This window comes from Myxine glutinosa, chromosome 9 (assembly GCF_964187855.1).
Source record: "Myxine glutinosa chromosome 9, kmMyxGlut1.1, whole genome shotgun sequence".
NCBI lineage: Eukaryota > Metazoa > Chordata > Myxini > Myxiniformes > Myxinidae > Myxine > Myxine glutinosa.
The window spans coordinates 117073389-117090952 of NC_136269.1; the positions used below are offsets into that span (position 1 = coordinate 117073389).

Sequence of the window (17564 nt, forward strand, 5' to 3'; positions counted from 1 at the left end):
ATTATACAATCCGTGCGGTGTATAGGAAGGAGTAACACAACGTTCTTGGTATGCTGAAACTTAATATTGCATTGTAGAAACCAGGAATATCTATTAAAATTAAGAGAATTTAAATATATTGAATAAAATATAAATAAGGACGCTGAAATGAATCACTCTCTCAACGACATTCACCCCAGGAAGCTCAAACCCCTCAAACGGGTGAACATGACGTCACTGTTCGAGCGATCCAATCAGGACAGAGCTCTAAGCGTCGTGTGGTGTTTCTATGGAAACGGACAGCATGGTGAATCAAACAATCCAGGTATTCGCCAGGATCAGGCCAACGAAAAAGCCAACCGGTGTAAGTGGCTTTACATGTACGCGGAAGACTGCAGATTTATCTGAGATAAAAAGTTAATAATGGTTGTGATTACTTTTATTGTTTAATTGGATGGAGCAAATGGAGCACATACAACACACGCTGAGCTTTGATCTGTTTTGCGTGGGTTTAAGTTGTGCAAGTGGCTTTCCCACCGGTGGGGTGTGAGTTAGCACCGGTGGGGTTTGGGTTAGCACCGGTGGGGTTTGGGTTAGCACCGGTCGGGTGCGAGTTAGCACCGGTGGAGTGCGAGTTAGCGCCTGCGGGGTGTGAGTTAGCGCCTGCGGGGTGTGAGTTAGCGCCGGCGGGGTGTGAGTTGGCGCCTGCGGGGTGTGAGTTGGCGCCTGCGGGGTGTGAGTTAGCACCGGTGGGGTGCGAGTTAGCGCCTGCGGGGTGTGAGTTAGCGCCTGCGGGGTGTGAGTTAGCACCGGTGGAGTGCGAGCTAGCACCGGTGGGATGCGAGTTAGCGCCTGCGGGGTGTGAGTTAGAGCCTGCGGGGTGTGAGTTAGCACCGGTGGGGTGCGAGTTAGCACCGGTGGGGTGCGAGTTAGCGCCTGCGGGGTGCGAGTTAGCGCCTGCGGGGTGCGAGTTGGCGCCTGCGGGGGTGTGAGTTAGTGCCTGCGGGGTGTGAGTTAGCACTGGTGGGGTGTGAGTTAGCACCGGTGGGGTGTGAGTTAGCACCGGTGGGGTGTGAGTTAGCACCGGTGGAGTGTGAGTTAGCACCGGTGGGGTGTGAGTTAGCGCCTGCGAGGTGTGAGTTAGCGCCGGCGGGGTGTGAGTTAGCGCGGGCGGGGTGTGAGTTAGCGCGGGCGGGGTGTGAGTTAGCGCCGGCGGGATTTGAGTTAGCGCCGGCGGGGTGTGAGTTAGCGCCTGTGGGGTGTGAGTTAGCGCCGGCGAGGTGTGAGTTAGCGCCTGCGAGGTGTGAGTTAGCGCTTGCGGGGTGTGAGTTAGCGCCTGCGGGGTGTGAATTAGCGCCTGCGAGGTGTGAGTTAGCGCCTGCGAGGTGTGAGTTAGCGCCTGCGGGATGTGAGTTAGCGCCTGCGGGGTGTGAGTTAGCACCTGTGGGATGTGAGTTAGCGCCGGCGGGGTGTGAGTTAGCGCCTGTGGGATGTGAGTTAGCGCCGGCGGGGTGTGAGTTAGCGCCGGCGGGGTGTGAGTTAGCGCCGGTGGGGTGTGAGTTAGCGCCGGTGGGGTGTGAGTTAGCGCCGGCGGGGTGTGAGTTAGCGCCGGCGGGGTGTGAGTTAGCGCCGGCGGGGTGTGAGTTAGCGCCGGCGGAGTGTGAGTTAGCGCCGGCGGGGTGTGTTAGCGCCGGCGGGGTGTGAGTTAGTGCCGGCGGGGTGTGAGTTAGCGCCGGCGGGGTGTGACTTAGCGCCGGCGGGGTGTGAGTTAACGCCGGCGGGGTGTGAGTTAGCGCCTGCGGGGTTAGAGTTAGCGCCTGCGGGGTGTGAGTTAGCGCCTGCGGGGTGTGAGTTAGCGCCTGCGGGGTGTGAGTTAGCGCCTGCGGGGTGTGAGTTAGCGCCTGCGGGGTGTGAGTTAGCGCCGGCGGGGTGTGAGTTAGTGCCTGCGGGGTGTGAGCGGGCGCCGGCGGGGTGTGAGCGGGCGCCTGCGGGGTGTGAGCGGGCGCCGGCGGGGTGTGAGTTAGCGCCTGCGGGGTGTGAGTGGGCGCCTGCGGGGTGTGAGTTAGCGCCTGCGGGGTGTGAGTGGGCGCCTGCGGGGTGTGAGTTAGCGCCTGCGGGGTGTGAGTTAGCGCCTGCGGGTGTGAGTTAGCGCCTGCGGGGTGTGAGTTAGCGCTGGCGGTGTGTGAGTTAGCGCCAGCATGGTGCTGGTTGAAGCCTGTGGAGGTTGTAGTGGCATCCGCAGAGGTTAAGGTAGCACCTGCAGAGGGGGAAGTAACACCCGCAGAGGTTGAGGTAGCACCCGCGGAGATTGAGGTACTGCCAATGGGAACAGCGTTGGAGTTCCACGTAACTACGGAAAAACAGAAAGGGTTCAGTGGGATCCCCTATTGCATGACCTTGGTATGGCGACCGTCAAGAAGGAGCAGCTGAGGTGGAAAAGGTTGCTCAAGACCAGAAGCAGCTGCCTGGCCAGGTAAGTGGGTGCAAGAGGCAGTTGTCTCAGAGGATCATTACCTGCAGCTATGTTTTGACACACGAAGCTCCAAACTTATACAAGAAACAGCCTTGGGGGAATGTTATCCCCAGTGTGAATTTGGACCATGGGGAGATGTTGGGGCAGCAGTTAGACTAGCTTTGGTGGAAATTACCACCTTGTAAATTGGTATATGCCAGGAAGCCTGCGGGTTTACCTGGCTCGTCTTGCATTTAGTGGTGAAACCATCCCCCCACTGCAAGACCACATTTTGCAGAATTGCATGAAAACCACCCAGGTATGTGTTGGTGAAGGTACTAGCCAGGTCATTCGTTTGGTGGCCAGGGCTGGATATGAACGTAGAGGACATGGTTGGGTCATGTCCTGGTTGTGCAGACACTCAAATGTCTCCAAAAGCTGATCCGCTTTTCTTGTGGCCGTGGCCTACAGAACTGTGTCAACGGATCCCCATAAACTTTGCCAAAGAGAAAGGGCAAAAACATTTGATAGTGGTAGACAGCTATTCAAAATGGCGTAGATGGGAGGGTTTTGTGAAAGTTTTTCCTCTGTCCACTTCTTCAGCAAATGCTACCATTGTTGTGCTTCCAGTAGAAGCCGAGAACCAAATTTCAGTCCCTGTGTTGAAGTTACATACAGAGAAACGATCCCATATATAAACGGAGGGATGCTTTGCGCTTCCCTTGGTATTTTCGCCATTTTTCATCCAGCAAGTGGATGCTGGGGTTAAGCCGCAGCTCCTTAGGTTAGAGCAGCGATTTGGAACTTGCAGGTAATGGCTCCCCACTCTTCGTGAAGCACAAACACCAGGATGATGAGTCTATAACTCGGCCGAGATTCAAGCGAGACCGCTCAGAGGCGAGTAAGAGTGGGTTATATCTGGGAATTTGAAAAGGTCTGATATTTTTGTTTGGCCATGTTATGTTTCTGTAAACAGTTTCACTCCATAGAAGAACCTGAGAATGAGGACCCAAAACTGGAGTTTATGGTTCCACGTGATCTAGCAGATGGCTTTGTCAACAATAAAAGAGAGATTTACCAGTTCACGTAAGTTTTTCCTGTTTTATTTTTTAATCGTGGTCGTTGTATATATTAGATACTGTATCCCAGAGATTTGCTATATAACTATCTCACTTATATCAGCATGTTGGGTATCAAACATGCTATTTCTACTAAACACCTTGAACAATACGAGCTCATTAAAACGTATTCGATAGATCACTGTCGTGGGTCAATCTTCCCACCAAAATGGCCGTCTGACAACCCTCCCATCTACGTTCTTAACAATCCTCTTGCGGAAGTTCAGTCATTCAAACTCCTAGGTCTCACTATCAGCCATGATCTTTACCACATTTCAAAAGTTGACCACCGAAGCCAGTCGCTGACAGGATGTCCTCCATCCTACAAAGTCCTTCCTTGGCAAACCTGAACTTCTATCTACGAACAAGGCCTTCATTCGCAGCTTGATGGAGTACTGCTCTCCTCTCTGGGCTGGCTCTCCTGCCTCATATGTTGCTCAGCTTGACGCCATGGAAACCAAACCCTTTAAGATCATTGGAAATTCCCGTGATTAAGCCGAGACTATGGGCCTCTTACTTTGCCAGAACAGACAACGAAGTGGTCTTTAGTTCTTCTTCCGCCTCCTTTCTGGTCTTGCACCCCTGCCCTCTCAATCCTTTGTTTCCCCCTCCCTGGTTTCTGCGCACGGTCCACGATCAACCCACTGATAGTGAAACTCCCACAATGCAGAATCACTGCTCACCTCCCTCCACTCATTCGTTCCTCCTTTTCCCCACTTGTGGAATTAACTTCCACACTCTGAAATCTCATTCTTCCCTCCAGGTCTTCAAGACAGCTGTTCACCACCACATCGGATAATCCCCAATCCAAAATCATGATTTTTTTCTACCTCCGTTAAACCGCCACCCCAATTCCGAAATTTCCAATTTTTCCTTCCTGAAAGTTTGCTTCTGTGTCCATCTTATCCACAACCTGCATTCTCAACTACCCCTCATCCTTACCCGCATATCCCATCTCCATTTATTTATTTTCTCTCTCGGCCCTACTGTTGGCATTTCCCCTTCTCTCTCGACTGTTCCTTTCGTCCTTTTGCGTCCTGGTCCATTCTGTGCTCCAACTCTTCCAACTCTGTAAACAATTTTTTTTTGTAAATGATGAAACCATTTTATACAGCAAGCAAAATATCTGGAAAGAACCAGGAATATTGGAATTTCACGAAATGGGATTGACAGACAGGATACCTCCGGTTGGGTGCGGGTGTTAACTGAAGTATTAAAGCAAGAAATCACCGCATAGAGGAATTGTCGTCATGTCGCATACGTAACTCTTTCTTTCCTTGTCTTCTATTTCATGGAACAAATTGATAGGTTCCAGAAAGTATTCAACCAGAAAACGAAACAGGAAGAAATATTTGAAGTGATTGCAAGATCTGTTGCTGATAGGTAATGTTTTTGATAACAACCACCAAGTCAGCATCTGCTATATCCCAGCACATCATTTGAACATGCGTCTTTTGGTTTCGCCTCGATATGTTCACCTGGCAATTTAAACGGCTTGTGTTAGTGCTCTTTCAGGTTACAATGGAACTATATTTGCTTATGGACAGACCGGCAGTGGAAAGACCTTCACCATCACGGGTGGAGTTGAGAGATACGTCGACAGAGGAATAATTCCCAGAACCCTTTCCCATCTTTTCGAACAGATCAACAAGGTATGTTGTCACACAGACTTGCACTTATTACTGTCGTGTTGACTCATTGATTCGGCTACTGAAGGAAAGGACACCACGACATCAACTTCCGGTGATGTCAGCCATTGCCGGTTAATCGTTGCGGTTGTTCATCGACAGTCCAATTTAACTTTGGGCATTGTTACCTCATTCCCAAATGATAAAATACCTGAAACTTCTTCCTGTTAAATAACATAAAGCCTGATACATTTTCAAATAAAGGGCATTTAAACTCCAATTTCAAATTTGGCCCCTCCTCACATCTCTTTGGGATCCCTGGGTAATGGTGGGTGAGGCTGTGCAGTTGCCTGGTAGTCTGCCAACAGCTGACGTAGTTTCTAAGAATTTTCCATTGCTTACCCCATGAAGGTGTGCGACGTTAACAAGTGTCGTCACTGCAGAGAGACCACCATGAGTGACAACAAGGCAGTTCTGAATAGAATCACTGACCAGTTGCAGTTCTATAGACTCGACGACACCACTGACGACACCTGCAACCGCTGCCAGGTCGCTCCACACGCAATAAAACATATCATGGAAGACTTGCGGTCCTGGCTTAATGTAGCCAAGAGCACAACACCTTGGATGTGAGGGATCTCTGGGTCGCTCCTGTGAGATCGATCGGCTATCTCCAACCAGAACTGACCTGGGCAACACAACAATAACAATAACAACAACAACAACAAGGCAGTTCTTAGTTCTGGGTGTGTTTGTGTATGTGTGCACATACTTATTATTGTCGTATGCTTAGGGGTCATGACCACCCATAGACCACACTCAGGTGACCATACCCAGAAAGGCGATAACCACACCATGAGTCACGGAAACAGTTGAGGCCTCGATTCTGAGCGGTTGGAGTAAACAGGCTGTTTAAACAAATACGAGTGAAACAGGACTCATGCCACAAATAGCTGATCTGGTCCCCACTGAAGCCATGGCTCCAACAGAGCCCTTCTTTGGAAGGGAGATTTACCGAGCAGGCCAGCAATGGGAACCCTTCTGGTGAAATCATTTCACCAATCCGCTTCGTCTATCAACATCCTCTCCCTTAGTACCACGTGTTAACATCCGTCTCTCTAACTCCTTCCTCCATCTCTTACTGTTGTCTGTCTTCTGGACGTCTGGTTCACCAATTGTTATGGCGCGCATACCTGGCAGGCCCATGCCTCTCAAGGACCAATCACACAGCAGCATACATCCTCTCAGTCCAAACTTGTCGAGGCATGCTCTTGCCTCTTCCTTATCCACCACACCATGGACCTTTTTGATGACGATTATCTATCTATAATTCCAGCAATCTCTGTGTGTATGTTTGTATGTTTGTATGTTTGTATGTTTGTATGTTTGTATGTATGTTTGTCTGTGACCGCTGTTTCTCGACAACTACCGGTCCGATATACTTGAAACTTGCCAGGTATATTGCTGGGGACCCGAGGATGTGCCTTTTCAAGGTTTGAAATTAATCGGACAAGCAGTTACCGAGCTATGTCCAAAAAACGATTCAACCAATCAGAGAGCAGCGAGCTATCACGTGTGCCGAACGTGGCGAACAGACTCTGCCTCGGACGGCACATTTGAGAGCGTATTCATTTATTTCACGTTTGCAAACTATGTTGGCGCTATGTTGGCGTTAAACTATGTTTTAAAACTAATAAAAACTAATTTGCGATTCATCGTAACTGCGATATACGACCTTCCGGAGCTCCCGTGAGAGCGTGCGCCATTACGGATAGTAATTCAATTAAAAACATAAAAACATTGTCCCAATTCAGTCAGAGCGAAGGGCGTTGTTTTAAGCGAAGAGCGTTTTATTTTTCCCCTTAAATTCAGTCGCCGGACGGTGAAAGCTTTTTTTTGGGGGCAGCTACTGGCAGCGACGTACGGCCAATCACAGGACACGTTGTTGTGTCGACGTGCCGTGTTGTTTTCCCTCGCGGTTTGGAATGTTTTTCCTTTTCATTTCTTTTCTCTTCCTTACGGAAGTACGGGCATTTCCTTAAATTTGCGATTCTTTCGCTTTCCTGCGCGTTTGGGCACGCTATGGCGATTTCTTTACCAAACTCCGAAGCCGTTCGCTTTGGACCAAACCATTTCATGTAAATAGAGGGGGGGGATTGTCACCGTACTCGCAAGCCGTTCGCTTTGGACCAAACCATTTCATGTAAATAGAGGGGGGGGGATATAATTTTAGATATAGATATAGTACGGGCATGCCCTAGTCTATCTATAATTCCAGTAATCTCTGTGTGTATGTTTGTTTGTATGTTTGTCTGTGACCGCTGTTTCTCGACAACTACCGGTCCGATATACTTGAAACTTGCCAGGTATATTGCTGGGGACCCGAGGATGTGCCTTTTCAAGGTTTTAAATTAATCGCAGAAGTAGTTACCGAGCTATGTCCAAAAAACGATTCAACCAATCAGAGAGCAGCGAGCTATCACGTGTGCCGAACGTGGCGAACAGACTCTGCCTCGGATGGCACATTTGAGAGCGTATTCATTTATTTCCCGTCGGCAAACTATGTTGCCGTTAAACTATGTTTTAAAACTAATTAAAACTAATTTGCGATTCATCGTAACTGCGATTTGCGACCTTCCGGACAGTCAAATGAGGACGTCACTTCCGGACTTACGTAGCGGCTAGCGGGCGCCATTTGGAGGAGCTGGGAGGACTCAGTCGTGATAGAGTGAGCCTGAGTGAGTATATCAAGACAAGAACAAGATCTAGAAGGAGGTATGTACGGTGCGATTCATATAATATATTGTTTAGTTATCGTCGATGAGGAATTTGGGGGCCCGATTAACTGCAGCGCCATCCGAGCTGCGGCGTCGGGACGATACATTCATTGTACGGTAACATCACGCACTTACGGGCACGTCCTATATATATAGTACGGGCATGCCCTAGTAATAATAATAATAACAATAATACATTTATTTTATATAGCGCTTTTCAAGAAGCCCAAAGACGCTTTGACAGAGTACAAAAAACAAGTGCAAAAAGACAAAAATAAATAGGTAAATAATCAAAGCAAAAGGAAGGAGAAGGAGAAGAGATAGTCAGGGGTTAAATGCTGTGGGTTAATTGTTAAATATCAACCTAATTCGCGTTTCACTACTCTTTAGTAACTAACGAGGCATTCGGTAGAGCGCATACCTCCGCCAGGCTGAACAGTTTACGTTTCGTATCCCACTGAGAGGCCGGATCTGGATTCGGACCTGAACCAAAATCGAATCGATTCGTCCTTGTCACACACCCAATCGGTCTACAAAGTTTCGTCCAAATCCGTCCACAACTTTTTGAGATGTCCTGCTATATATCGGTTTTAGTCCTATCCATCACTCAATGGTGAAGAATCACCTAAAATTTAAATAATTCTCATATCCGAATACAAATTCAGATCTTCACCAAAATCGATTCGATTAGTTCTTGTCACATACCCAACCGGTGCGTCAGGTTTCATCCAAATCTGTCCATAACTTTTTGAGATATCCTGCTATGTATCGGTTTTGGCCCTATCACCCAATGGTGAAGAATCACCTAAAAGAATTATACGAGCCGGATCTTCACCAAAATCGAATCATTTAGTGCGTGTCACATTCCCTACCTCTCCACCAAATTTCGTCCAAATCCGTTGATAACTTTTGGAGATATCCTGTTCAGACACAGACAGACAAACAAACAGACAAAAAAAAAAAAGACAGACAAACAGATAAACAGAGATGTGTGAAAACATAACCTCCATCCACCTTTGGTGGCAGAGGTAATTATTGTATCCGTATCCGGATCCGGATCTTCACCCAAATAGAATCAATTTGTCCTTGTCGCACACCCAATCTGTCCACCAAAGTTTGTCCAAAGATATCCTGCTCACAGACAGACACAGGCAAACAAGGATGAAAACATAACCTCCGTCCACCTTCATTGGCAGATGTAATAATTCTACGACAAAGAAAAAACAATTGTGCAGGTACGAAATTCCAAGTCTCATAACAACAATAATTTCATCATCAAACATTCCACCAAGTCAAAGCAAAACATCAGACGCTCTAAGAATATGAATGAATGAATTATATTATTTATTAATATATTTCAGACGCTCTAAGAACTATATGGTATTCATAGAATACTAACCATGCGCAGTCAACTTGTTGCGAGCCAACTCTTCTGTTTTTGAACATTTTTTTCCTTGATCCAATATGGCTGCCAGACCACGTGAGCGATGACATCATAAATTTATATGCTCTAATATAATTGTTGCATAGATCACGCTCAATACATTTCAAACTGATCAAACTAAGCGTTGTCCCTGTCGAATTATGTCGTCATAATTATGGCACCAAAGACGTCATCGTTAACAACACCTATTCCCCATATGGAGTTCTTTACAATGAGCCATGTTTAAATTTTTTTCCATGCAGCGCTTTCAGAGATATAGAGGTGCAACATTTTTCGGTTTTTCCAAGATGGCGCCTGTACCACATGACCTATGACGTCATGTTATCATTAAAATATTCAAAAGGAGGGGGTGCTCCGATGGTGAAAATTTCGTGTCCATCAGACTAACAGTTGCTGAAAAAATAATCACAATGATCAGGTGGATAAGTGTTGTATTTGTCGAATTATGACGTCATAATGAAGGCACCGATGACATCATCATTAACATATCTTATTCCCCATGGGGAGTAGTTGACAATGAGCCAGGTCTCAATTTTTTCCATGGAGTAGTTTCAGAGATATAGAGGTGCGAAGTTTTTCCAATATGGCGCCTGTATCACGTGACCTATGACGTCCTAGTAATCATTAAAATATTCCACAGGAGGAGGCCCTCCTACGGTGAAAATTTCATGTCAATCGGACCAAAGGTTTGCGAGAAAACGAATTTTTAAAATGCAGACACGTACGGCACACGGCACACGCAACACGTACGTAACTGAATGCTTAACCCCGTTTTCGCTTCGCGAGCGCAGGGTAATAAAGCCACCAGCTTTGGTGTCCTCTCTGAGTCTGGGAGGTCAGTTTTGGTATGACCCCGGCCGAGTCATACCAAAGACTTTTAAAATGCTATGTGCTGCTTCCTTGCTTTGACACTCAGCATTTAAAAAGGAGAGAGCACTGACCAACATTCATAGGTTGGTAATAATAGCGTGGGCTTCGATTGGCCAAAATGGCTTCCTCCCGCATTGGCGTTCCTTGCAAGGGAACTCGTATTCTTATTACAATATTACATTACAGAAAGTCCCCGAGTTATGGACGGGTTCAGTTCCCGGACCCCGTTCGTAAGTCAAATTGTTCGTAAGTCGGATCCATGTTAAATCAATTTCTGCTTAGGGTTAAACACACATGACGTCATTACATACACCGATAATGTTCGTAAGTGCGGGTTTTCGTTACCCAGACGTTCATAAGTCGGGGACATCCTGCATATCACAACAGAATGCAGTACAGAAATTCGAATTTTTGTAACATATTTCATATTTGTCATTATTTATTTATTTCAAAATCACGAAGCTGGATTTGCTGCCGACTCGTCATTTTCTGGTGATTCTCAACTTTAATAAAACTGAATTTACTTTCCTTTGTCTTTTCATTGCTTATAGAACATGTCAATTTTTTATTTACAAACCATGACTGTTTAAGAAGTTCAAAAGGTGTTCTTCGTGCAAAAAAAATAATTTCCGATAAGTATTTTATTACATTTATATTCAAAGGAAACAAGTCAAGTTTTCACGATGCACGTTTCATATTTGGAAATATACAATGAAAATGGATACGATCTTCTTGATCCTCGACACGAAGTCTTGGGCCTTGAAAACATGCCGTGAGTCCTGAATACTACCCTTCCAATTTACATTCATCACACAGTCATTTGCTTGTTTGTAATTTGGATTTTAAAAAGAATTTCCCCAATTTATTGGCTTGCAGGAAGGTGGCAATGATGGAGGACATGGAGCAAAATATACACCTGAAGAATTTATCTCTTCATCAAACTAACAATGAAGAAGAAGCCCTAAATCTGTTATTCTTAGGAGACACCAACCGCATGATAGCAGAGGTTAGTGCAACTCCTGCACTTTTAATAAAAACCCCGAGCTTACTCCCATTCTCTGTCTGATTGAGTTTACTGTTGCGAATGCAAAGTTGATGAATCTGTACATTGGGAGATACGACTGAAAATTGTGATCAACTTTAATAATGTGTTTAATCTGAATTCCTATTGCCCGAGTTAGACTCCAATGAACCAAGCATCGACACGCTCGCATTGCATCTTCACTGTGCACTTGGCGTCTCATGAACCCAGTTCTTCAACCATTCGCCATTCCAAGCTGCATTTGGTCGACCTCGCCGGCTCAGAACGTGTGGGCAAGATGGGACTCGGAGGACAACTTCTGACGGAAGCTAAATACATCAATTTGTCTTTGCACTACCTTGAGCAGGTGAGGCCGAGTTGCACCGTTGCTGTGGAACTGGTGACAGGAATTCTAAGCATGTTCAGATTAACAATGCCTATGGTCAGGGTTCTTCCTGCTGGGGTGAAAGCAATGGAAACCACCTTTAGAGGCCATTTTTCCCCACAGAGCAGGGGTTGGCCTTTTTTGGGCACCGCGGTCCCCTTTTTGAAGCAATGTTTTTATGGCGTGATGCCCTTCCTGCCGCCAACCCTGTTAGTCGCCTCTTACGACACACAGGGAATTACCAGTGATCTGGTACTCAATTTGCCGACCTCGGAGGGATGACAGGCTGAGTCAACCCCCCTGGTGTTAATTCAGCGAGCGACCAGGATTCGAACCCAGGATCATAGGATCCCAAGCCAGCACCATAACCGCTAAGCCAACACCAGGCTAAGAGTCAGCCTAAGAGCAGAATGGGTTCAGATTGTTGCGTGAGACGACCTGCAACTGGCTAGGCCAGATGGAGGACTTGCGGCCACAAAAGGTACCCAGAGAGCGCTGAGCTCATGTAAAAGGAATCATCGCGGGCCGTTTGGCCAGCAGACCACAGGCCATGACGGCGAGATGAGCTGTAGAGCCTTGGGTGAGGGTGCAACACTTTATCTAAAGGCCGTCCCACAGAGCGGGACAGCCCGCAAGTAGTGGGCGGCCAATGACGGGACGTCAGGACCCGCTGCCCACATCCCCAGTGACGTCATTAGATATAAATTACGTTTAACCAATTATCGATTATTTTCGCGGAATTTTCACGGGTTCAACTAGTAATCATAGATAGGAGGGGGGTAGACTGAAAAACTGGACCCACAGGACAACATTGAGGCTCCTAACTAAATAATATCCAAACGTATAGGAGGTCGTTTTGCCTTCATTCAACAAAAATGCACAAGGAGGGTTGCCACTCTTTCCCAGCCATGCAACAATATGAATAATTGAAGTTGGATAAAAATCAAAAGAGAAATATATTCTGCTCACCTTTAATGATCCTTTAAATATATTAAATTATTTCAATGACTTCCCAAACCGTTCATGTACAGTGTACACTTTGTGTCTGTGTTGCATCAAACATATTTAGTGCAGGATAGTCACACTCAACCTTCATATGCATTGAATGAAAACAAAAAGTTACATCAATACATCTCAGTTCATTTCTCAGGTTCAAATAATTGACCATATGATGCATGAAACCCTGCAGGTGATAACAGCGCTGTCTGAGAAGAAACGGGTTCACATTCCATACAGGAACTCCATGATGACGTCTGTACTACGAGACAGCTTAGGAGGAAACTGCATGACCTACATGATTGCCACGTTATCTGTCGAGAAGAGCAACATTGACGTATGCCCAAACACTGCCTCCAATGTATGCCCAAACACTGCCCCCAATGTATTCCCAAACACTGCTCATGATGTATGCCCAAACACTGCTCCTGATGTATGCCCAAACACTGCCCCTGATGTATGCCCAAACACTGCCCCCGATGTATGCCCAAACACTGCTCCTGATGTATGCCCAAACACTGCTCCTGATGTATGCCCAAACACTGCCCCCGATGTATGCCAAAACACTGCTCCTGATGTATGCCCAAACACTGCTCCTGATGTATGCCCAAACACTGCCCCCGATGTATGCCCAAACACTGCCCCCGATGTATGCCAAAACACTGCTCCTGATGTATGCCCAAACACTGCTCCTGATGTATGCCCAAACACTGCCCCCGATGTATGCCCAAACACTGCCCCCGATGTATGCCCAAACACTGCTCCTGATGTATGCCCAAACACTGCTCCCGATGTATGCCAAAACACTGCCTCCAATGTATGCCCAAACACTGCTCCTGATGTATGCCCAAACACTGCTCCTGATGTATGCCCAAACACTGCCCCCGATGTATGCCCAAACACTGCCCCCGATGTATGCCCAAACACTGCTCCTGATGTATGCCCAAACACTGCTCCCGATGTATGCCAAAACACTGCCTCCAATGTATGCCCAAACACTGCCCCCGATGTATGCCCAAGCTGTCTTGTTATACCGCTCGCTTATGCTGATGCCCTGTGATTTACTAACATTGCAATTATGGAGCCCAGAGAACGTAGGAGTAGTAAATATTTCGGTGAAGAAAGCATCACTGTCTGGATAGTAACCATGGTTACCCACTGACACAGCTCTTGAATGGCAGTCTGACATTATTTATTTTGCAGGAGTCCATTTCTACATGCAGGTTCGCTCAGCGAGTAGCACTTATAAAGAATGAAGCCGTGTTGAATGAGGCACTTGAACCAAAGTTGGTAAGATACTGAACATGAAACAAAAAACTTTTGAGCTGCATTTGCATTTATTTTTGAGGAAAAAAAACGTTTTTTCAAAAAATTTGGATGGCTTCTTAAAGTATTTTCATCTGAAGCCTTGGCTCGTGATGCAGGGACATGATGGCATACACGTGCACCTCACTTTATTTTGCGATCTGATCAAAGATGGCCGACTGGTAGACTGGCGGCCATTTTGTTATTTACATGTGTCCCCAACCATTTCTCGACATGCATGCTCAGATTTTGTTCAAACTTGGCACAAAGACAATACATGAGAGTATACATAAGAAGAAGATTTAGTTTTGGAATCAAACCAAAGATGGCCGACTGACGGCCTTCAACTCTGTACAGCAAAATTACTAAAACCACGAGGGCTATATGACATTTTATGTCTCGTTATTTTATACCACGTGTTGTTCACTATCTTCGCAAAGATGTGCTTATTACAAAATACATTTGCTTCTACCTGTTTATAGACCGATCCGACGGAAGGATCAATGGACGGGCACCCTCTGTAGACGCCACCATAGTTGGGAGGCTTCCGCTTCATTTGGCTTGCTCTCCAGCATTCAGATTACATGCAGTTACCGGTCTCAGTTCACTTTGCCGAAAGAATATCGATACAAAATATATTTGTTTGTTAGATTCATAGGAGAAGATGGAATCGTGGACGATACGACCGGTCCACCGAGCTATACGACCGGTGAGGAGCCGGTGTGGCGGCCTGCGCGGAGGTGGACTCTGAGGGAAGAATCCATGCGGGGCGGCAGTGATACACCCGCCGTGACCTGGCCGTATGGAAGAGACGATGAAGCGATGAGGAGCCGGTGAGGCGGCCCGCGCGAAGGGACGGAGGCCCAGTAGGGTCTGCCAGATGAGTCGCGACCCTAGTGATAAAGGAACTTGGGGCTCGGCAGCGGCCACTTTGCGCCTAGCCGTAGTTGCCAGAGGTGGCCAGCCCGGGCAGGGGTGGACTCTGAGGGAAGAATCCATGGTATGGCCGCCAAGACCTGGACGTATGGAGGAGTCGATGAAGGGACGGGCACCTAGTCGGGTCGGTCAGAAGAGTCGTTATCGTAGTGGTCGAGAAACTCGGGGCTAAGGCGGAAGTAGGCTCGGCATGGCGTACCATAGGGTACACGGTTGCTAACAAAATAGGTTTGGTGCAGGTGGAAGTGGAAACTGGGTACCCCCAGGTGTCAGGTGCCTTCAGGGCGGCATGGCCGTGCACCTACGGCACCCGGCGATATCGCTGAAAACGGGGTTTGTATCGTGTGCCTTCAGGTGCCAGGTGTCCACGACCGCTCCACACGTATGGAGAAACACTTGAGAACGATTATCACGGACACTTTTCATGTACGATCGCGATGATAGTTGTGCTGGCGCAGCCAGCTGGAGTTAAGTTTGGGTCGGAGCGCCTCCCAGTAATGGCGGATGCAAGAGCGCCGCCTATCGGCGAAGGGGGCACCATCGTCCTTATCGGATCGGTCTATAGCTTGCAACAGAGCATTGATTGGTATTTGATTGTTACTTAGTGAAATACTCATTTCCATATTGACATATTGACCATTTGCTGCTCAGTGGTTTTGATGACGTTTCATAATGCAATGTTGCAGGAAATTATTCAGCTGAAGCGAGAAGTGCAACAACTCAAGGATGAACTCAAACTGGTGACAGGAGAGCAGCAAGTTGACAGCCTCAGCCAAGAGGACAAAGACAGGTCACTCGGAACAATAATATTAATATGTGTAACAATTCAGCGGGTGGATTTCGTGATATCAGGACCTATCATCCAACATATTGCAATTTTTTTGATTTCAATGCAGGAGGCCATCCGGCCCTTCAAAGTCTGTGTAATGTTTGCCAACACATGGTTGTTTTCCATGCTCTATCTTTTTTAATTTCAAGGAAGTCGCACGTACCGTTCTTGGTCTATGGTATGACTCGGCCGAGGTCAGGTTCGAACCATTACCCTCCCCGACTCAGAGTGGACGCTCTATTACGCCACCAAGTCGTTATACAGTTTTATAACGAAAAATGCACAAGAATATTTTTATATTGTGGCGCACACAAGCAAGGGAAACGAATTCAGCGCACCAGCAGGTGGCGCGAACGTCCAGGTGGGGAACTGGAATGCATGCCCCGCCTATCGACCGATCGGCCACGCCCGTGGACGAGGCGTGGCCTCGGCACATATATGCGGGCTCTAAGCTCGAGCCCGCCCAGTGCTGCAGTTCGAGCTTTCACAATAAAGACTCTTGGTTTTATCAAACGTGTTGTGGCCTACCTCTTTGGCAAGCAAGTTTTGTGCGCAGCACCACACTTCACTGGTGACCCCGATTGGTTCAGCCGTTGCTGACCACCGAACGCGCCATGGCCAACAACGCCGTCGCGGTAAAACTCCCAGAGTTTTGGGAAGCACAGGCCGATGTGCGGTTCGTGCAGGCCGAAGCGCAATTTCAGCTTCGAGGCATAACGGCGGACGAGACCCGTTACTACCACGTGGTCGCCGCCCTCAGGCCCGGCACGGCCGCCCGAGTCATGTCCATCCTGCGGTACCCGCCGGCCGACCACAAGTACAGGGCGCTCAAACATCTCCTCATCGCCACGTTCGGCCTCACGGAGATCGAACGGGCCGACCGCCTCCTGGACCTTCCCGAACTCGGCGACACACGACCATCCGTGCGGATGGATTAAATGCTGTCGCTGCTGGGTGACCAAGCCCCGGATTTCTTATTCCGGGCGCTTTTCCTATGCCAGCTACCTCTACAGGTACGCCTCGTGCTGGCCGGTTCCAACATAAGGGAACCCCGCGCCCTGGCCGTAGAGGCCGACAAGTTCTTCGCGGCTTGCGACACGCGGTCGAGTTACGGTGCGGCCATCGTGGATCCCGAGGCTGATGCTACTGCGTCCCTCGTGGCCGCTGCCGCGCCCCGACCACCATCGCCGCCGAGAAAACCGCGGCCGCCGAAGCCCCCGCCGCCGCAAGCCTGGTGCTCTTACCATGCCAGGTTCGGCCACAAGGCTAAGAAGTGTTGCCCGCCGTGCTTGTTTGACAAGTCGGGAAACGACCGGGCCGGCGCTCGGTAGCGGCCCTGAGCGTCGGCCATTCCGGCAGCCTCCTATTCATCACGGACACCTTGTCCGGGCGCCGTTTCCTCTGCGATACAGGAGCGCAGGTAAGCGTCATCCCAGCCTACACGTCCGACAAGCGTACCGCGGGCCGGGGCCCCATGTTGCTTGCCGCCAACGGTACACCCATCTGCACGTTCGGGAAGCGCTGCCTCTCCCTGCGGTTCGGAGGGCAGCGCTTTCAATGGTCGTTCGTGACCGCCAGCGTGCCCATGGCATTGCTCGGTGCGGACTTCCTATGTGCGCATGGGTTGTTGGTCGACGTAAAGCGCAGACGGCTCGTTCAGGCCGAAACCTTTAGCTCGCTCGCTTGTTCGCTGAGCAGCTCGTTGAGCGGCTCACTGAGCGGCTCACCGAGCGGCTTGCCAAGCGGCTTGCTGGACGGTTCCGTCCCGGCGAGTTTAATTTGCACGCTTCCGGCAGCGGACGACTTTACCCGCCTCCTCACCAG

The 17564-nt window shown here is 48.4% G+C and overlaps 1 protein-coding gene across 1 annotated transcript in view; it reads left to right on the forward strand.

Annotated features, from left to right (window-relative positions):
- Window positions 1–282: 282 nt before the first annotated feature.
- KIF6 (kinesin family member 6) overlaps window positions 283–17564 on the forward strand; it is a 47180-nt gene continuing 29898 nt past the window's right edge. Inside the window, exons 1-10 of the mRNA XM_078785125.1 lie at window positions 283–343; window positions 3408–3517; window positions 4858–4932; window positions 5054–5201; window positions 10931–11040; window positions 11145–11274; window positions 11450–11656; window positions 12864–13007; window positions 13874–13960; window positions 15598–15701. Of these exons, the coding sequence (XP_078641251.1) occupies window positions 284–343; window positions 3408–3517; window positions 4858–4932; window positions 5054–5201; window positions 10931–11040; window positions 11145–11274; window positions 11450–11656; window positions 12864–13007; window positions 13874–13960; window positions 15598–15701 (1175 nt within the window). The 5' untranslated portion in view covers window position 283. The remainder of the gene's footprint in view (window positions 344–3407; window positions 3518–4857; window positions 4933–5053; window positions 5202–10930; window positions 11041–11144; window positions 11275–11449; window positions 11657–12863; window positions 13008–13873; window positions 13961–15597; window positions 15702–17564) is intronic.